The 22,145-nt window shown below is 37.1% G+C and overlaps 2 protein-coding genes across 2 annotated transcripts; one reads left to right on the forward strand and one right to left on the reverse strand.

Annotated features, from left to right (window-relative positions):
• Positions 1-10,108: 10,108 nt before the first annotated feature.
• On the reverse strand, positions 10,109-11,040 carry zgc:153642 (uncharacterized protein LOC768150 homolog). Its single transcript, XM_046837305.1, has 2 exons — positions 11,009-11,040; positions 10,109-10,695 (listed from the first exon to the last, which is right to left on the reverse strand). The coding sequence occupies exons 1-2, from the start codon at positions 11,025-11,027 to the stop codon at positions 10,151-10,153; spliced, it is 564 nt and encodes a 187-aa protein (XP_046693261.1). The 5' UTR covers positions 11,028-11,040; the 3' UTR covers positions 10,109-10,150.
• A 573-nt stretch (positions 11,041-11,613) lies between these two features.
• LOC124377895 (GTPase IMAP family member 8) lies at positions 11,614-13,410 on the forward strand. The gene is made up of 2 exons (XM_046837264.1): positions 11,614-12,941; positions 13,035-13,410. Exons 1-2 carry the CDS (start codon positions 11,639-11,641, stop codon positions 13,133-13,135), a joined length of 1,404 nt encoding a protein of 467 aa, XP_046693220.1. The 5' UTR covers positions 11,614-11,638; the 3' UTR covers positions 13,136-13,410.
• Positions 13,411-22,145: the final 8,735 nt, after the last annotated feature.

The raw sequence follows: 22,145 nt of genomic DNA on the forward strand, positions 1-22,145 counted from the left end.
CACTCTTTTCAACTCTTCACTTCTCTAACACACTCTCCATTACTTTGCACTGTTGTCCCCAGGTACCTGAACTCCTACACCTTCTCCATCTCTTTTCCCTGCCCTCCCTTTAATTCACACACATGTACTCTGTCTTACTCCTACTGACTTTCATTCCCCTTCTCTCCAACATGTACCTCCACCTCTCCAGGCTCTTCTCAACCTGCTTCCTACTCTCACCACAAATCACAATATCTTCCGCAAACATCATAGTTCACCACTGCAAACATGAAAGCCTCACATACTTCTCTGACACACCTGACTTTCTCAGACAGTACCACACAGTTCCTCTCTTGGCACCCTCTCTTACACTTTCTCTAAATCCACAAACATACAATGTAACTCTTTCTGACCTTCTCTATACTTCTCCATCAACATTCTCAAAGCAAATAATGCATCCGTGGTGCTCTTCCTTGTCTTAAAACCATACTGTTGCTCACAGATGGTCACCTCTTCTCTCAGCCTGGCTTCCACTACTCTTTCCCATAACTTCATAGTGTGACTGATCAACTTTATTCCCCTGTAGTTACTGCAGGTCTGCACATCTCTTATGCTTAAAGATCGGTACCAGCACACTCCTCCATTTCTCAGGCATCCTCTCATCGTCCAAAATCCTGTTAAACAATCTTGTTAAAAACTCCACTGCAATCTCTCCTAAACATCTCCATGACTTTACCGGTATGTCATCTGGTCCAACCGACTTTCCAATCTTCATCCTCTTAATCGCTGCTCTCACTTCCTCCTTACTAATCCTATCCACTTCCTGCTTCACCATCTCCACACCATCCAACATTCTCTCTCTCTCATTTTCCTCGTTCATCAGCTGCTCAAAATACTCCCTCCATCTTCTCAACACACTCTCCTCACTAGTCAACACATTTCCATCTCCATCCTTTATTGCTCTAACTTGCTGTACATCCTTCCAAGCTCGGTCACTTTGCCTGGCCAATCGGTACAAATTCTTTTCTCCTTCCTTAGTGTCCAACTTCTCATATGCCTTTTCCTTGGCTTTCGCAGCATCCCTCTTTATCTGCTGCTGCGTCTCCTTGTACTCCTGTGTACTTTTTACATCACTCTGTCGATCCCAATTCTGTTTTGCCAACCTCTTACCCTTACCCTCATTCCACCACCAGGTCTCTTTGTCTTCCTTTCTATTTCCAGATGCCACACCAAGTACCTTTCTAGCTGTCTTCATCAACACTTCTGCAGTAGTTGCCCAACCATACAGCACCTCTTCACCACCACCGAGCCTCTATCTGACCTCTTCCCTGAATCTCACACTACAGTCTTCCTCCGTCAGTTTCCACCATCTTATTCTTCTTTCAGTCTTTTCTCTCCTCCTCTTCTTCTTCACCTCCAAAACATCCTACAGACCACCATCCGATGCTGTCTAGCTACACTGTCCCCTGCCAACACCTTACAGTCTCCAATCTTGTTCAGGTTGCATCTCCTACTTAGAACATAGTACACCTGTGTGGACCTTCCTCCACTCTTATACGTCACCCTATGATCCTCCTTCTTCTTAAAATAAGTGTTCACCACTGCCATTTCCATCTTTTTAGCAAAATCTGCCCCTCCACATCCCTCTCCTTAAAGCCATACCTACCCATGACCTCCTCATCCCCTCTGTTCTCTTTACCTACATGCCCATTGAAATCTGCCCCAATCACCAATCTTTCATTCCTAAGTTCACCTTCTACCACTTCATCTAACACTACAGAATTTTTCCTTTTCCTCCATCTCACAACCCACTTGTGGCGCATAAGCACTGATGACATTTATCATCGCCCATTCAACTTCCAGCTTCACGTTCATCACACTATCAGAAACTCTCTTCACATCCACTACACTCTCACTGTACTTTTCCTTCAGGTTCACCCCTACACCATTTCTCTTTCCATCCACACCATGAAAGGACATTTTAAACCCACCTCCAATGTTCCTGGCCTTACTCCCTTTCCACCTGATCTCCTGAACACACAACATATCTACAGTTCTCCTCTCCATCATATCAGCTACCTCTCTCCCTTTACCCGTCATAGTACCAACATTTAAAGTACCAACTCTAACCTCCACTCTCCTCCACTTCTCCTTTCCCTGCAGTCTCTGTAGATGCCTTCCTCCTCTCTTTCTCCTCTCTTTCTCCTCCTTCGGCCAACAGTAGCCAAGTTTCCACCGGTACCCTGTTGGCTAACAATACCTTTGGCGGTCATTGCCAACCTGGGCTGGTATGAATTTCTCATATTTGATTTGGCACATGTTTTAAGCTGTATACCCTTCCTAACGCAACCATTTATCTGGGATTGGAACCGGCCCAAAGAGTGCACTGGCTTGTGCAACCACGAGTCGGAAGCAAAAGTAGCTCTATCATGTTTAATGTTCAAACAGCACACAAACACCAGTCAGAGAGCGTACGAACCTTAATGCGGATTTAGTCTGTAAAGTTGGTATAATCTGATTGGAAAGTATCATCGACAGGTATGATCAATGGAACAGGTATGATCCAGGAAGCGAGTGTAATCCATAGGACAGGAAGTAGGAGTGGGAACCAGTGGGGAAAGCTGGCAGTCGGAAATCATTTTCTGTAGTCATCAAGTAGGTCCGGCCAGTGAGACTATAGATGAGAGTTTTAAAGGTGATTGGGAATGAGGAACAGGTGTCGAAAGTTAATGCAGGAAGCAGCAGAGAGAGAGAGGCAGCATGAAAGCCTCCGATAGGGGCGTAGCAGGTAGATCCCTGACAGGCTGAGTTACTGATACTACTGCTAATAAAGAAAATATGTATTTTTTAATACCACCTTTCATTCAAAAACTAGTTGTGCTTTGAAAAATGACAATTATAAACAAACATGAATAAATGGCCAAAAATGTTTAAATAAAATACAGAATATGATTATTAATAATTGACTAGATCATCTGACTAGATTAATTTAAATATGAAAAAAATCTAACTAAATAGGAAAACCAGGGACCTGACCTCTGTGCTGAACCTTACCCATGCAACCCTAGCTTGTCATAGCCCAAATGAGCTTATGTGGACCATCCTCTTATGGCCCCACTACCTGGGGGAGTAGTAAATGCTTGGTCCATTGTGGATTGGATAGCAGTCAATGGTATAGGCATTGGTGGACTGATCCCTGGCAATTGCAACTGACTTTAGAAACATGTAAGGTATATCCAGATATAGTTATATCACCTCAATGCACAGAATTAGCTCTGGAACCATGGCGCTGAATTCAATGCCACTGGGCAATTGTAGTTACTCTAAATGAGAGGCACAGAGCAGGAGTACTTATTGTACTTATGTAGTGGGTTCGCTCTGCGTTGTGTGCGTTTTTAAATGAAAAGACTCCACACGTTGGTACAATCGTCGTATGATTTACTTCCAGCTTCTGTGTTCAATCACTGTATTGAAACAGACACCATCAGATAATAAATGGAGAATCTCTGGTCTAGCCGTGCCTCTCATTGCTATCACATTCCGCAAAAGAGAGCGAGGGCACCATACATTAACAATTTCTTAACTATAATAATAATATAACATTGAAAGAAAGAAAAATACAGAAAAATAAAATACCATAAATCTCTGGTCAAGCTGTGCCTGTATAAAAATAAAATGCATCTTCAATCAATCAAATTTATAGCAATGAAATTATTCTCTTAACTCAATTTAACTAAAGGATGCCGCACATGTAATGGCGGCCATTACCTGAAATAATTATAAAAATAACTATACACATTACAACATTCATCAATTGAATTACTAACCGTAAATCAAGAGAAAAATGAACAAATAATCATATTTAACACAAAAATTCCTTAACCAATTAGTATTTATTATTATTATGAATCTTTTTCCAGAAGAGGTGTTAAATCATACCTCTCATTGCTATCACATTCCGCAAAAGAGAGCGAGAGGACCATACATTGATAATTTCTTAACTATAATAATAATATAACATTGAAAGAAAGAAAAATACAGAAAAATAAAATACCATAAATCTCTGGTCAAGCTGTGCCTGTATAAAAATAAAATGCATCTTCAATCAATCAAATTTATAGCAATGAAATTATTCTCTTAACTCAATTTAACTAAAGGATGCCGCACATGTAATGGCGGCCATTACCTGAAATAATTATAAAAATAACTATACACATTACAACATTCATCAATTGAATTACTAACCGTAAATCAAGAGAAAAATGAACAAATAATCATATTTAACACAAAAATTCCTTAACCAATTAGTATTTATTATTATTATGAATCTTTTTCCAGAAGAGGTGATAAATCATACCTCTCATTGCTATCACATTCCGCAAAAGAGAGAGGGCACACGGAAATGACGTCATCTCTACCTTCGCGCTTACACGTGAAAGCTTGCATGAAAGCACTTCATATTCTACCTGTGACCACGTGACCATGCATCATTCATGCAATCGCCAATATAAAATCTAAATAAAGAAAGAAAACTCACACCTTAATGCCACTGATTAATTGTAACTCCAAAAATCTAGTGTGACACCATTACTCTTGCAACAATTATATCCCTTATACTTATAATCCTGTGCTTTTGTATTCAGTCTTAGAAGCTTTTCTTGTAGGAGAGGCCATAGTTCTTTTGTGGGACTTTAATGCTTATATCTGTAAGGACCAGGACACCTGGAGATTGAAGGAGCTGCCTGACCAATCTGAATCAAAATGATGATTGGTTATTGGATTTTTGTCCTGATCAAAATTTGTCCATATACCATGTTTGAACAAGTCAAGTCAAGTCAAGTTTATTTCTATAGCAATTTTCACAACAGACATTGTCTCAAAGCAGCTTTACAGAATTTTAAGAGTTAAGGTGAATAGTGTGCATTTATCCCTGATGAGCAGCCATGGTGACTGTGGCAAGGAAACAATCCCTTATAATATAAGGGTGTTCTTAAGCTTACTTGGTATATAAGCAGCCTACTCCATAGTTTGATGATTGACTATGCAGTTGCATCATAAACTTTTTGACTGTAAGCTTTGGACAGTTGGGTGAAGAAGTTGATCACCTGATCACCACCTGCTGGTTAGTTGTTTTACATGGCAGAGAAAATTCCAAACAGATCTGGTAAGCCTAAATATGTAGGTGTTTACTAGCAGGGCTCTGTATGGGAGATCTTTAGCTTTCATCTAACGTAAAGCTTCTTCTTCATATCACATGAAGCTGGAGCCATGGAACTGTGATTGAATTGAATGAGCAGTGTTCCATGCCTGTCATAGTAGTAATGCCCCAACCAATTAATGGACACTGGGCTAATGAAACTGTAATGCTGAAGAAGAAGGTCTTTTCTAGCTTGGTTAGAAAGCAAGCAGCTGACAGATATAGGCCAATGCAGCTGTTAAAGGGAAAACAAAAAACAAAAAATGTCAGGGAGACCGATGTTGGAAGGAGTACTTTGAGGACCTTCTCAATCGCACCAACATACCATTCATTGAGGACATAGAGTTGGTCCTCTACAAAGTGTAGCACACTAAAAGATGGAAGGTTCACCAGTGTTTCAGGTTTTATCCATTTATGGATAATGGCTTTCACCATGATTCACTGGAGTACAAAAGCATTGTATCCCTTTCCAATGCCATTTCTACTTAAGTAGAGTAACAAAGTATTTGTACTTTGTTACTCTCCACCTCTGCATAAAACTCATCACAGATGACATCACATAAAAAGAACATCACACAATTGGTCAAATATGGTGGTGCTTGTGTAATGGTCTGGGGCTGATTTGCAGCTTCAGGACCTGGATGACTTGACATAATTGATGCAACCATAAATTATGCAGTCTACCAGAAAATCCTGAAAAAGAATGTCAGGCCATCAGTTCATGATCTCAAGCTCAAACACACTTGGATTATGCAGCAGGACAATGTCCTGAAACACACCATCAAGTTCACCCCTGAATGGCTAAAAAAACATAAAATAAAAATGGTGCTGTGACATGACTTTAAACAGGCTGTTCATCCTTGAAAACGCTCCAATGTGGCTGAATTAAAACAATTATGCAAAGAAGAGTGAGCCACAGTTCCTCTAAAGTGACATGAAAGACTCACTGCCAGTTGTTGCAAATGCTTGATTGCAGTTACTGATGCTAAGGGTGGCACAAACAGTTATTAGGTTTATTTTTTAAATCAATGTCAGTTAGACTGTGCTCCTGCTTGCCTCATATTTTAATCATATATCTGCTGTAGCCCATTCACCACAAAAGTGTGATATGTTGCACATTCGAAGATGCTTATCTGTACATTGCGGTTTTTGCAATAGGCTTCCTGGTATCTCAGATCTGGTAACCTGAATGTTCCCACGAACAAAGTGTTTCAACATGCAGACCTTCTTCTTACAGGATGTTTTTGTTTATTCCACCATCCTTTGATCTCAGGTTCTAAAATTCACAAACCAGTCAATCTGACACTAAAACCCATATCACAGAGAGCATACTATTTCCCCCATTTTGATATTTAATGTAAAACATTAATTGAAGCTCTTGACCTAAATCTTTGTGATTTTATGCAGGCTGCTAAAGTGTTCTAAGTATTATTTTACAAACATGAAGTTATATGACATCGTGAAGGAGCTTTCATCATTGCTGGAGACTTCTACCACTCCAGCCTGAGATCAGTACTACCAAAATTTCTGTCTTGTGTGGTGGACAACTGGCACAGGTCTTCACTGACATTTTCAACCTGTCATTGGAACCAGCCGCGGTTCCTAAATGAAGCCTACAACCATCATACCAGTGCTTAAGCATTCAACTGCAAAATGCCTGAATGATTTTTGCCCAGTTGCACTTACCCCTATTGTTATGAAGTGCTTTGAGATAGTGGTTCTGAATCGCAACACTGAACCGACACCAGTTTGCCTATTGCCCGAACTGGTCAAAAGAGGATGCAGTTTTCATGGGTCTTGATTTAGCTTTTACCCACCTGGATAAACACAACATCTAAATCAGAATGCTGTTCATTGACTTTAGTTCTGCGTTCAATACAGTCCCCCTGCACTTTACTGATCACTAAGCTCAGTGACCTGGGTATCTGCACCTCCACTTTCAGATGGATTCTGGACTTTCTCACCAACAGACCCTGAAGCAGGTATCCTTAACCCTCATTCTGAACACCACCATCCCACAGGGCTGTGTTCTAAGCCCACTATTCTACTCCTAGTTTACCCATGATTGTGCTCCTCTGCATAACTCCAACATCTTCATCAAGTATGCAGATGACACCACCGTGGTCGGCCAGATCAGCAACTACAATGAATTGGCCTACAGGAAAGAGATCCGAAGCCTGACAGCATGGTGTGCCACCAACAACCTGACCCTCAACGCCATGAAAACTAAAGAGCTCATTGTGGACTTTCGGAAATCTAACAGCAGGAGACATTTCCCAGTCTACATCAATAAAATTAAGGTAGAGAGTGTCTCTATATATATACATACACACAGTGTATGTGTATATGTCTTTGTGTGTGGGTAGAAACATATATATCTTTTTACTTTGACATAAAACTTTGTGTAAATATTATACAGAATAAAATAGATATTTTATATTTTATGTTCAGTTATTGACCATCTTGTATTTGTGTCTTCATTAATATGAACCAGTATTTAAAGTGGGTATGGAAAGTATTCATACCCCCTTATATTTTTCACACTTTGTATATTTTTTATATTGCAGCCATTGGCTAAGATCATTTAAGTTCATTTCTTTTCCTCATTAATGTACACATAGCACCCCATATTGACAGAAAAACACAGAATTGTTGACATTTTTGCAGATTTATTAAAAAAGAAAAACTGAAATATCACATGGTCCTAAGTATTCAGACCCTTTGCTGTGACACTCATATATTTAACTCAGGTGCTATCCATTTCTTCTGATCATCCTTGAGATGGTTCTACACCTTCATTTGAGTCCAGCTGTGTTTGATTATACTGATTGGACTTGATTAGGAAAGCCACACACCTGTCTATATAAGACCTTACAGATCACAATGCATGTCAGAGCAAATGAGAATCATGAGGTCAAAGGAACTGCCTGAAGAGCTCAGAGACAGAATTGTGGCAAGGCACAGATCTGGCCAAGGTTACAAAAAAATGTTCTGCTGCACTTAAGGTTCCTAAGAGCACAGTGGCCTCCATAATCCTTAAATGGAAGACATTTGGGACGACCAGAACCCTTCCTAGAGATGGCCGTCCGGCCAAACTGAGCTATCCGGGGAGAAGAGCCTTGGTAAGAGAGGTAAATAAGAACCCAAAGGTCACTGTGACTGAGCTCCAGAGATGCAGTCGGGAGATGGGAGAAAGTTATAGAAAGTCAACCATCACTGCAGCCCTCCACCAGTCGGGGCTTTATGGCAGAGTGGCCGACGGAAGCCTCTCCTCAGTGCAAGACACATGAAAACCCGTATGGAGTTTGCTAAAAAACACCTGAAGGACTCCAAAATGGTGAGAAGTAAGATTCTCTGGTCTGATGAGCCCAAAAATGAACTTTTTGGCCTTAATTCTAAGCGGTATGTGTGGAGAATACCAGGCACTGCTAATCACGCATGGTGGTGGCAGCATCATGCTTTGGTTTTTTTCTCAGCTGCAAGGACAGGACGAATGGTTGCTATTGAGGGAAAGATGAATATCCAAGTACAGGTATATCCTGGCAGAAACCTTCTCCAGAGTGCTCTGGACCTCAAACTGGGCCGAAGGTTTACCTTCCAAGAAGACAATGACCCTAAGCACACAGCTAAAATAACGAAGGAGTGGCTTCACAACAACTCAGTGACTGTTCTTGAATGGCCGAGCCCTGACTTAAACCCAATTGAGCATCTCTGGAGAGACCTAAAAAAGGCAGTCCACCAACGTTTACCATCCAACCTGACAGAACTGGAGAGGATCTGCAAGGAGGAATGGCAGAGGATCCCCAAATCCAGGTGTGCGAAACTTGTTGCATGTTTCCCAAAAAAGACTCATGGCTGTATTAGATCGAAAGGGGGCTTACACTAAACTACTGAGCAAAGGGTCTGAATACTTAGGACCATGTGATATTTCAGTTTTTCTTTTTTAAAAATTCTGCAAAAATGTCAACAACTCTGAGTTTTTCTATCAATATGGGGTGCTATGTGTACATTACTTAAATGATTCTAGCAAACAGCTGCAATATAACAAAGAGTGAAAAATGTAGGGGGGGTCTGAATACTTTCCGTACCCACTGTACATGCCCACAGTTTTCCTAATTTGTTCACTCTGCTACTTTAAACCAGGGTGTAAAAACAATGTGGTTTTATGCCTGATCTGTTGATGTTCTTGTGCTAAAAATTTAATCAGTGTAAATTACTCCTATTAATACCCTATTAAAAACTTCTGCAACACCCACCAAGCACCCACCCATATGAAACACACAGACACAGAGGTAGTAATATATTAATAAATGCTTTATTTTAGCGACAAGCATAAACATTTTATAGATAAACACTAAATCCATATCTACTTTTTGTAATAAAAACTACAGACAATCATTTATGCCACACTATTTTTTCATATGTTGAAAACAAAACAAACAAAAATTAAACAAAAAACAAAAAGCCATTTAGATTGTAGGCAAATTACTGATCAATTTATCAGTCTAAAATAATCTCCTTATCAAAAGATAAGCTCTAAATTACAATATGTCATTCTAAATAACAGCGATAAACTACAAATAAATGTAACATCATTATTGGACCAACAACATTTATCAGCTAATCAGATCAATATCCAAATAAAATATCTATTTTAATGATACATAAAGCACTAGTCTACAAGAAACTGCAAATATAGAACATACCATTATATAAAACATTAATCCATGATAAACAGAAACAGTACCTCAAATACATTTATTTTAGAAGAACCTCATAAAAGGAGAAATGTAAATAAGTCACTACAGCAAAATGCATAATTTTTGTCTCTCCTGCAGTTTCTGCACTTTGTGTTCCATTTCTACCAATCTTCGTTCTATCTCTTTTCCATTTGCTTTTGCATCATTGAGAGCCTGTGCAGTTGTAAACAATTCATAGCTATAGTAAGCTTCATTGTTTTCCTTTACCATGTTGTTAATCTTCTTCATAAACAGTTATCTGCATACGATCCTTTGACCTGTTGTTAAACACATGGTATCTGTTTTTGCATGCAGAGATCAGGTTCTTAAGTTCAGGTCCAGCCTCTTCTATGTAGTCTTCAATTGTTTTATTGTCGAACTCAAGATCATCTCCATGAGTGAACACTACAATTATATGCTTGCACACATCATCACCAAAGATTTCTTGAAATATCTTGACAGTGTTTCTTTCCTCTTCAGTCTGACGCCTCACATCAAGCATAAGGAGAAATGCATGAGGACCAGGAGCTACCAGATTTGTGCCTCTCACAATCTCTCTTGTAATGAATGCTTGAGACATGGTTGTGTCATATAAACCAGGTGTGTCAATAAGTGTAACACGTTGTAGGTTGATTACACATGTTTCAGATGTGCATTCCTTTGTTACAGATGTGGCTCTAGTTTCAGACACGAAGATTTTCTTACCCAGAATGGTGTTTCCAGTAGCACTTTTGCCAACTCCTGTCTTGCCCAGGAGAACCAAGCGCAATGGAACTTTATCTGCAAGATAGAATAAACTCTTTGAAGGTTTAAAATATATTACATTCACCTTATTCACAGAGACATACAAGTATCTAATTCATACAACTAAACAGTAGAGCGTTAAGGTCCTTGCTCAAGGGACGAGCAGAGCATCTTAGTAGTGCTGGGATTGGAACTCATGACTTACTCATGAGAAGTCCAACATCTTAACCACTGGGTGACCCCTTTACCTTAATATTATATTATATTATTATTTATGAGGCATGTAAATTAACAAGGGCATTAATTAACAACAATCTTTTGATATATAAATAAAATCAGCCCCACTCACCAGAGCACAAGCCAGCCATGGTTGTTGCAGTTTGCAATTGTATTAGTTCAACCATTCTCAACATCTTTATAAGGCTTAACATGCTGACATGTGACTTGTAAATCCCTCCTATCTGATATAATTGGGTAAGTTGACTTGAGGTTGGACTCTTCATAGGTTTTAAAAGCCTTAGCCTGAGCCCATCCGCACTTATTTTTGACTTCTGTGTTGACTTCACAAACGTAAGTTTTTTTTAACATAGACATTCATTGAATCTATGTGTATGTGTATGTGTGATTAATAAGGAATAACAAAAATTTATAATGCAAACTCTGATTAAATATTTCAAATATTTTGAAACAGTTTTATTAAAACATTGGCATAATTATAAGTTAAAGTATCTTTGTAAAAAATGATTTGGATTTCCTATTAAAATCATGAAACTCGGCTTTATACCAAAAACTTCTGTTTACTGAATTGGGAATGGCATTTATTATACATTCTGTTTGCTAAATATGTGACAGAATAGACAGATGTGATCATTGATATATGTGAAGTGCATGAAAACATATGTACAAAATGTTTTAAATGATTTTTTAAATTTTTGCAGGGAACATTTTCTTTGAATCATTGTGATTTTTTTTATCACTTATGTCTATAAAGACACAGGAAATGTTTGACAATATAGTACAGATTGTTTTAATTGGTGCCACTGGCTCTGGTAAGAGCTCTTCTGGAAACACCATATTGGGAAACAAACTGTTCAAATCAGAGGCATCAGCAAAATCTGTGACATGCAGGACTGAAATTGCTACAGAGATAATCAATGGCTACCAGGTTAAAGTGGTGGATACTCCAGCCTGGGATTGCACTGCACTTGCTAAACATGAGATCACATCACAAATGACAAATGCTCTTCAGTCTTTTGATGGACCGTATTCCTTTCTCCTGGTAATACGTGTTGGTTCTATGGAAACTGAAGAAGAAATTAATCAAATCTATGGACTAAAAAGTGTGCTTGGCCCCTCCTTTCTGAATCATACCACCATCCTGTTTTCACGCAGTGATGACCTAGAGGGGAAAGATTTTAATGACTTTATTACAGAAGGAGGTAAAGAGCTTTGTGATCTATTAAAACAGTGTGGTAACAGATGCCACTGCTGGAACAATAGAGATAGCAGATCTGATGAGGCAGTGGAAAAACTGCTAAAGGATTTGAAAAAGACAGAGATGATCAACCCAAGTTCCCAAAATCAAATGAACAATGAAAAGGAAAATCCTGCTATCTCCATTAATGAAGATCAACAAGAAAATTCAGTGCCTAATAGGAAGAGGTCAAGAGATGCAGGAAACATAGAAACACCCACATCTGAAAATCAAATTCAAGTTTTATTTCTTGGAATGGACAGAGTGGGAAAAACCTCAAGCATCAAGACCCTTATTGAGAAATGTGTACCAAGTAAAATAGGAGAAGATGCATTTTATACACACACTAGCTCTGGAATGAGTTTGAAGCTGATCGAGGCTCCTGGCTTTGATGATAGGCTGGAACAAATTCAGAAAGCCATCTCCAAATCTGTGTCTGACTGCTCTCCTGGACCCCATGTCATTATTATAGTGCTGCGTGTGGGTCGCTTTACTCCAGCAGTTAAAATGGCAATGAAACTTTTACAGGATTGTCTTGGATCAAATGCAAAAAGACACACAATGATTCTTTTTACTGGAGTGGATAATTTGGAGGGAAAACCAATTGAAGTCTTCATCGAAGAGAATCAGGATCTTCATGAATTCGTGAAAAAACATGAGAACAAAATTCATGCGCTCAATAACAGAGAACCCAGCAATGAGACCCAAGTGGACGAACTGTTGAAGAAGATTAATGACATTTATGAACAAAATAATAAAGAATTTTACACATATATGCAATATTGTCCAGATCCAGATGACTCAACAGGTAATATTTAAATTTTAAAATGGTTTACCATCGCAACTTATTTCAATATTTAAAAGTTTGATAACAGATGTTGTTTATTACGTGTTTAAACAGGAACAACATCTGCAACTGGAAGTAGCAACAGCAATAGAAATCTGCTTAAACCTTTTCCGAATGCTGGTAAGTCACAGAGTTCACCTGGGATGTCTGAGTAGCGAAAACTTATGAAGTTATGAAGCTCATGTTAAAATGAACATGGGTACATTTAAGGTACTCATGTCCAAAATTACTTACTTTGATTACGTGCAGTGATGAAAGTTGCTCCATAACATATGTAGTAAGAAGATTAATAGCACTTCATTCTGTAATTGTTTAAACAAATACTTTGTAAAAACACCTAACTCTTCTAAATTCCCAGACCAATGATATTTAGCCAGCATCAGCTTACTCCTTTAAGTGTGTGTGTAAAATGTACTGTTTTTATTATTTTGTTACTGATCTGATTTTTGCATTTCTTTTATTATTGTAAACCAATGCAAATGCATTTTTTGATAATGATTTATTTTATTTTTTTTTTACATTTATTATAACTTTCCTATGTACTAGAATTTAATGCTATATTGATCACCCTACGGATATTTTGTATTTTCTTCTATACACGGATGTTGTGTGTTGTGCAACGTTTCAATGTCAGCTTAGTCAACATAAACAGGAATAAAATACAAATAAACTTGAAATGCGCAAGAACAAATCATTTCATTATTTTAATCCTTTTTACATTATGCAATTCTACTTGCTTTTCACTTGTATTATGATTTTTTCTTAATTTTCTCTCTTTTTTAAAATCTTATTATGCTATTTTTCTTTGGTTAGTCTAATGACTGTGTAAAAGGAGTGTTACAGAAGATAGAGAGAATTCCAAATGGTTACATGAGCTCCACCTTGTGGATATATTACTCTCAGATCTTTGTTCTTGGAGTTCTAGAAGTTGTCCATGTATAAAAATGTCATAACTACCGTTTGTTGTTCACTTGCTTGATTTATGATAAAAAAAATGTATCCAAACAAAAATAAAACTGTAAAAAAAATAAAGAAAACATGTCATAATTTGTATTTGTTTAAACATATGATTTTGTGATTCATTACTGGATTCAGGGCTGCTTATTTATGGTAGATTCAGTCCCTAGATTATGTCATTAATCGGCCATGTTTATAATATTAATTTTTTAACATGAGTCTAAATAAAATATGTAAATACAACCAATTCCAAAATGTGAAATAAAACAGAATTCAATGATATGCAAATCTAATAAATCACAACAAAACAAACAAACAAAAGACATATCAAATGTTTGAACTGAAAATATATATAAATTGTAAGAAATAAATTGTTGAATCTGAACTGAGGAGACCAGTTACTGAAGTTTTGGAAGAGAAATTATGTCACATATGTGTTTGATACAGGATTCTAGCTGCTCAACAGTTCTGGATATCCTTTGTTGTATTTTCCGTTTCATGATGTGCCAAATGTTTTCAAATGGGGAAAGGTCTAGAGTGCAGGCAGGCCAGTTCAGCACCTGATCTCTTCTACTATGGAGTCATGCTATTGTAATAGATGCAGTATGCAGTTAGCATGATCTCAAATATCTTCATCATTGATGGAGCTAAATGTGCAGGCTGCCCATTCATCAGTCACTAATGCACTCCCATACCATCAGAGATGCGACTTTTTGAAATGTGCGCTGATAACAGGTCAGATGGCCCTCTCTCCTCTTTAGTTCAGAGTAAGTGGTTTCCATGGTTTCCAAAAAGAAATAACAATTTTGAATCAGTTTTAAACTTTACCTCAGTACATCTAAAAAAGCTCTGGCCCAGAGAGGATGACAGCATTTTTGTATGAAGTTCACACATGCGTTCTTCTTTTCAGCTTTAAACTGAATTTGTGGATGACAAATGACATGGCAAACTGTGCTCACAGAGGTCTTAATGAGCCCACGCAATGATTTTGTCAGGGAGCCACCAGTCACGCCTCCATCCAATGCTCACACTCTCGCTCAGCCTCTCCTACACCTACACCTGTCCTCCATTTACCCGCCCCCTTTATAAGGTCCCTCTTCCCCTTTACTCGAGGTCCGATCTACAGGTTACGATGTTAGATCATTCCGGACCACCTACTTCTCTGTTCCCTGTGGTTACACGCTCCTGGCTACGCTTCGAAGGAAGCACTCAGTTAAGTTTGCCATTTTCTACAGTTCCATCTCAACTATCTTATGTTTGTATGTTTAGACCAATAAAAGACATTCTGTTTTACTCCCGGTTTCTTACGCCTGGTCTATCCGTGACAGATTTCGATTGCTGAATTTTGACTGTTTTAAATGTAGTGCCACCTGAGGGTCCAAAGATCACGGGCATCCAACATAGATTTTCGCCCCTTGTGTGCAGAGTTTTCTCCAGATTCTTTAAAACATTTGTTGATATTATGTCTTGTAAATTATAAGATATTTAACTGTTTTGCAATTTTGGGTTAAGGAACATAATCCTGAAATTGTTCCACAATTTGTAGACACAGTCTTTCACAGATTTGTGACGCTCCGCCCTCTTTATTTCAGAGAGATTCTGCCTTTCTTAGATACACTATTTATACCCAATTATCTTACTGACCTGCTATCAAGGAACCTTGTTCGTTGCAAAATATTTCTCCAACTGTTTTATTTTAATAGCCCTGTCCCAAATTCTTTCGAGACAATTTGCAGCCATTAAATTCGAAATGACTTAATTTTTTATTAAAATAGTGCATTTCCTCAGGTTTAACATTTGATATGTTTTCTATGTTATAGTGTGAATTAAATCTGGGTGTATGAGATTTGCAAATCATTGCATTCTGTTTCTATTTACATCTGACACAGCATCCCAACTTATTTGAAATTTTTATACACAATCTTCAGCATTGGTCCTTATATTGATTCATGGATACCACCATTTGGATGTGTTCACATCTTTGCTGTTAGTGTCCATCACTAGATGGAGTCCTTGAATTAGGCTGCTAGTGTTGCTGCTTCTCTCAGAGACATGCCATTTATAGTTTAAGTTGTCTGTAATAAATTCTTACTTAAACTGCCACCATCTGTAGAGACACTGAATATTATAAAAGTTTTAATAAAAACAAATTAAAAGAAAAAAATATATTAAATATATAAAGTGTATAAAATTATTTTAAATGTCTAATGCTTACTAGTGCTTTATTATTCATTATATATTTCTATAAATACTGTTATAATTTATTGGTCCATTCTAGACGATGTTTTGGTACAATAGAGTTTATTTTGTTGTGCTTTCAATGTGCATCTGTGTTCCACAGCTGTGCAGGAAGAGTCTGTTTTGTCTATTGCAGCAGGTTTTGTTGTTTATGTATTTGTTAGGATCTGCCATATGCATACAACATGAACCAATAGGAATCATGAAAATCCACAATGAAAGTATTCATGTTTCACAACATTTAAATTTAGTCCAGAGGCTAAAACTTTTTGTTGGCACTCTCTAAAAATAATTACATCTTGTTTATTTCAAACCTTATATTCTGTCCAAGCATTGTGCAATCATCCAAAAGCATCAGAATTATTTTCCTCTCTTCTGTCTCTCTCACTCCTCTCTACTGATCTGATGTAAACCATCTGGGGATCTTAATCAATGTCTATTCAAAGCAAATTGGGAGCAACAAAGTCATTAACGGCTTGTTATATCAGTTCCAAGCCTCAGATGAATCTCTTGGAGGACATAATTGGAGTTGGACACAAAAGTCTGTAGTTCATTTGTTTTGTTGTGGAAATCTAAAATGTACCTCTATTTAAATTTTTTATTATTTTGTTTATTTTATAATCCCATGCACAGTATTGTGCAAAGGTTTTAGGCAGTTATGGAAAAAAATGTTGTAAAGTAAGAATGCTTTAAAAAATAAGCATTCATAATTTATTGTTATGAATTAACAAAATGGAAATTAAATGAACAGATAGGAAATCCAAAGCAAATCAATATTTGGTGTGAGTACCCTCTGGCTTGTAATTCTTACTTCGCACACTTTGTACACTTGCACAAAACCAGGGATTTTGTAGGATCAGAATTAAGAGTATAATTAAACAATTATACCATGCAGGTGCCAATGATCATGAATTTCATACAGTATGTAAGTTGAAACACAGTCATTAACTGAAACAGAAACAGCTGTGTAGGAGGCTTAAAATGTGGTGAGGAACAGCCAAACTCTGCTAAGAAACAGATAATGTTAAAGACTGTATATACAGTGGTTGGCCAATGAAACTTAATGTAGCAACTTAAAGACACATCATGCTTACTTTCCTTCAACATCAGATGTCCAGCATTGCTATCAGCAAAGAACTGGCAGAAACCAGTGGGAACCAGGTATACACTTTTACTGTCTGGAGATGTCCGTAGAGAAGTCTTGTGTATAGAAAAAACATATACACAACTGGTGCCATTTAAAAGAACTTTAAAATACTTTGTAACTAACTTGGTTAGCATTGATTAGCATGGTGGTATATCAGCTGCATGGCCAGTTCTGTACATTTGAGGCCCTAGGCAAAATTTACATTGGAGGTCCCCCGGCCTCCTTTTTTTTACCTTAAAAAAAAACTACACTGTAAAAAAATTAATTTGCTTTGATAATGTTTTTCTCATTATTTTAACTTTTAAGGTTTAAGACTATAATTTTATTATAAATTACTCACACAGACACACTAACAGTCACCCAGGACTTTTTGTAATTTTTTTCAGTAACTTATTTACAGTAACACACCTATCCACTATTTGAAATAATGAACATTTACTGTACACTGTACAGTAAAATGGGGGTAAAAATGTCTCTTATCTAGCATATGTGATTGCTGTTTTCATTGACAAACCTTTACTTTTTCTTTAGTATTTATAAAGTCGACATGGCGGTCATGCTGATTTGAACTCAGAATAAACCTGCTGCGAATAATAATCCATCTTTAAATGGCGCTGATGCAAATCAGCAGAATAAGGTTTAATTTATTTTAACGATACTTTATGATAAAAAAATACATCACATAGCTGCATCACAAGCTGCGGTTCCTTTGTATGCCTGTTTAGCTTCTCGCTTAGCAACCTCCAAGGGATGCATTCAGATAGTGGGAACTTACATTAAATGGCTATATTAAATGGTTCCACTTCAGGTGAAAGACAGTTATTTATATACAATGGATAAAGAGCCTTGTCTTATGCTGCCCATCTTGATTGGTGACCTAGTGTATAGGTTTGTTATGGTAAAGGGGGCCCCCATCCAAGCCGAATGCATAAGGGCAATTGCCTGCTCTGCCTGTAGCTAGCGACAGCCCTGTTCAGCTGGATAGAAATGTCAAAACGCATTTAAAAGAATCAAAATATTTTCTCAAAAATTAGGCCTTTAATTCCCCCAGTGACTGCATGCAGCCCTTTTAGCCCAATGGGTAAAGCCTGGCCCAAGTGTTTGATACATGTCCCAAAAGACTTGCAGCTGCAATTGTAAAATTCATCACAAATGAATTCTTATGCACCCGACATATTTACCTGCAATACTGTGTAAATCAGGTTAAAAATCTCTGATTAAGTCTATTTTGTTTTCAGGTTGTAGCACTACCAAATGTTTAAAAGGTCAAGCAGGTTGAATGCTTGTGCGAGGCATTATTAATAAAAAGATATTTTATCTTCATTAAGTAAAATATTCTTTGACATGTACAGGGTCATATAATGTAGACAAATACCTACACATAAAATGGTACACATTATGGCTGAAAGGTTGTAAACACATGACCATTACAACCATATCATGTCAATATATCCATCATCCATTTGCTAAAAGCCAGGTTCATAAAGGTTGGTATAGAGGAAGAAAATAGGCCAAAGCCCTGACCTCGATCCCACTATGAACAACCTTTTGATAAATTGAAATGCTGACTGTATGCCAGGCCTTCCTCAGTGCCCGACCTCACTAATGCTCTGGCAGCTGTATGGGCAACTCCCCACAGCCATGTTCCAAGATCTAGTGCAATGATTAAAGGCTATAATAACAGCAAAGGGGAACTAAATTTGGAATAAGATCATCAGAAAGCACATCTGGGCATGATAAGTCAAGTGTTCACAAACATACACTGTATAATGCCCTACCACACAGCAGATAAATACTCATAAAAAGGTTGAGAATTTTTTCTGAACCCCTGTGATTCTGTATAACATGGAACTTAACACATGAATTAAGCCTTAAATATTTCACTTTGTGGAAAATGTCAAAAGATTTACTTTGTTTAATTGATTATTTATAGTGCACATCCAGTAAAAACATTACACTTTTGGCAAAGTCCCATAAAACACTAAATACTTAAAGGCATAGTCTGTGAGTTAGTACAGTCTGTGCCTCGCACCAAAGAGTTCAGCTCTAGTTTTCCAGACTAGTTTAATTTTGACTGACATTATAAGAGTTGGCAAGTATTTAGAAATCTGGCAAGGGTTAGAAAAACACATTATCTGAATACTTCTAATAGTTCCACAGCAGTAGATAAATGGCCTACTGCACTAATCTAGAGACAGACTGTTTTTTTTATACTATACATCACACTTTTTCTGCCTTGCTTCAGCTTGCAGAAATCTGTGGAGTTTTCTTTCAAAATATATTTAAAGCACATAGCTTGAATGGTTAATTGATCCTGAGAGATTTATATTTTTGGTTAGCTGTGTTGAATTTGTAGTGACAAAATTATATAATTTATTTGACATTAGTTTAGATACAATGTCAACTTTCTCTGTTTAAGATTTAAAAATAGGTTTAGATAGCACTATGCATATTCTATTTTAATAAGTAGCCACTATGCCAAGAGTAGAAAATATACTTTTTTGCCACATTTCAACATAAGATGTGTTTAACATTTTTTTTTAAAGTCTGAATTTGTGAATTCTCAGTAGCATGCCAAGCTTATTTTACTTATTAACTTCAAAAGAGTAAAAAACATTGCTTGATTATTGAAGACGATATACAGATTGTAGTAAACAGGTGCACAGCATGTGTGGGAAATATTTTTTTAAGATTGAAAAGCCTTCCAGACTTTTCCCTGCTAGCTAATAAAACTGTGTGGGCTATCATCAGGACAGCTTTGAATCAAATCAGAAATATAAGAAGTTTTCTTTTGTTTTAAAGTTCATGATTCCAAATAAGATATACCTATTACATAACACTTTTTATGTTATTTAATATTAATACTGTGGAATGTAGTAAAACACTCTCCAATATTTGACAAGCAGTTCAATCTATTTGCATAAAAAAAAAAAAGAAAAAAAAAAAAAAAGTCTGTGATTGACAGGACTGACTGAGGTAAAAATTTATTTGACCCAATTTAATCATACCTAAGTCAGCTTTTCAGTGTAACGTCTTTGCCTTAGGTTTAATTTCGTTTTTTTTTTTGTCTGGTTTTGGAAAGCAGATCAGATTTCAGCCAAATGTCAAATCCTTTACATTTACTGTTCATTTCAGGCAGAAGCCCTTAAGCAGATTGACTTACAACTGAGCAGTTAAGAGTTGGGCCTTGTTCAAGGGTCCTACAGTGGCAGATTGGTGGTGTTGGGATTTATACTTGTGACCTTCCAATCCTTATCGACTGAGCTACAATTGCCTCTTTACTTGCCATTTTATTTTTTACCTGCCTAGATCTCTGCTATGTCTATCTCAGTCTAGCAAAGTATTTTGGCTATGCAAAAATGCGGGGGGACGACGACGACCATGTTCCAGGGACCAAAGTAGACTGCTCAAGTCAATGACAGCTACAGACTTTCACCCCCAGAGCCTTGAGGAGTAAAGCTAAAACTACTTTTAGTTGAAAATTCTACACCAGTTTCACCAACTTTCCAAAGTGCTTTAGTAACATAGTAGCTCTTCCAAAAATCTTCCTCAACCTTCACCACCGTTCATCATGCACCCTGACCACCCTTTATAATCATAGTGGAGCTTTGGTCATGCTTCTGAGGTGGAATTAATACCTTTTTTGTTTTTCTTTTTCTCAACACAAATGACCAACTAATAACCATGTAAACTTTACCAAGCTAAACAGAACTATGACATTAGAAATATGCAGTTGGTCATAATATTTCTGTTGCCTATAGAATGGGTTAACTAGCTGGGATACTTTTTACCCATTTCCTAATGCTTATTAACTATAAAAATAATTTAAACATGTCAATTCCACTTGACATTGAGCAAACCACAGTCTATTTCTAGACTAAATAGACAAGAAGGTCAACTGTATTTGGCAGGGAAAAGATCTAAAGAAAATAAGATAGATATAAGCTAAATATCAATCCTTCACTTCCCAGAACCACAGCAATTCTGCTGCTAGCAACCACATTTCCTTTTGGCAAAGTTCATTATCTAAAAGGGACTAAAAGAGGGTTTTGTAGTCTCCAGCTTGTCATGTTATTACAAAAAGTACAAGGGCTTACACCAATATCAGACTAAACCTCTGTAAGAGTGAAATTGTCACAGCAATAAAACAGCACAAATCATAAGCTTTTTTTTTCTACTTTCTCTGGTTTCCAGCTGACATCATTCTACTCATCACACACAGATACACACACAATCATCCATAATCATTCTTTGTATATATTCTCCTCTGTCTTTGCCTTTTCTATCAAGTCTTGCGCAATTAACATCTGTTTTTGTATCCGTATTTGTTTTTCTCACCCTTTTTGTTATCATCATGATGTCCTTTTTGGTTTATATTTTGTTCCTTTGTGTTGACCCATTTCTATGAAATAATTATGTTTCAACCCATCCTTGTAGACTATTTATTTGTTTGTTGTGAAATGGCAGGTTCTAAGCCTGCTATTTAGTTTTTTAAATTGCATGTATCCCTAAATCCATTTAAATCCAAGTCTGGACAGGGAAAATAGGCACCCAGACACTTCTAACAGTGAATTAAAAAGACAAATGCTGTGTTCATGGAAACAAAACATAATTCTATTTAATGTACAACTTTCACATACCACACAAAATACTAGATATTAAAAGTGAGTATAATGCATTATATTTAAATTGAAGTAAACTGCAAACATTTGTGGCTTAACTTGAGTAGGTGTGCTAATGAATTTATATGTGTGTGTGTGTGTGTGTGTGTGTGTGTGTGTGTGTGTGTGTGTGTGTGTGTGTGTGTCTGCTATGGTTGTGTG

This window comes from Silurus meridionalis, chromosome 2 (assembly GCF_014805685.1).
Source record: "Silurus meridionalis isolate SWU-2019-XX chromosome 2, ASM1480568v1, whole genome shotgun sequence".
Lineage (NCBI taxonomy): Eukaryota > Metazoa > Chordata > Actinopteri > Siluriformes > Siluridae > Silurus > Silurus meridionalis.

Excerpts from the sequence above, each read along its gene's own strand:
- LOC124377895 (XM_046837264.1), top strand. The coding sequence starts at position 11,639 with ATGTCTATAAAGACACAGGAAATGTTTGACAATATAGTACAGATTGTT. Across the intron at positions 12,942-13,034 it reads AGATCCAGATGACTCAACAG|GAACAACATCTGCAACTGGA; the intron begins GTAATATTTAAA and ends GTGTTTAAACAG.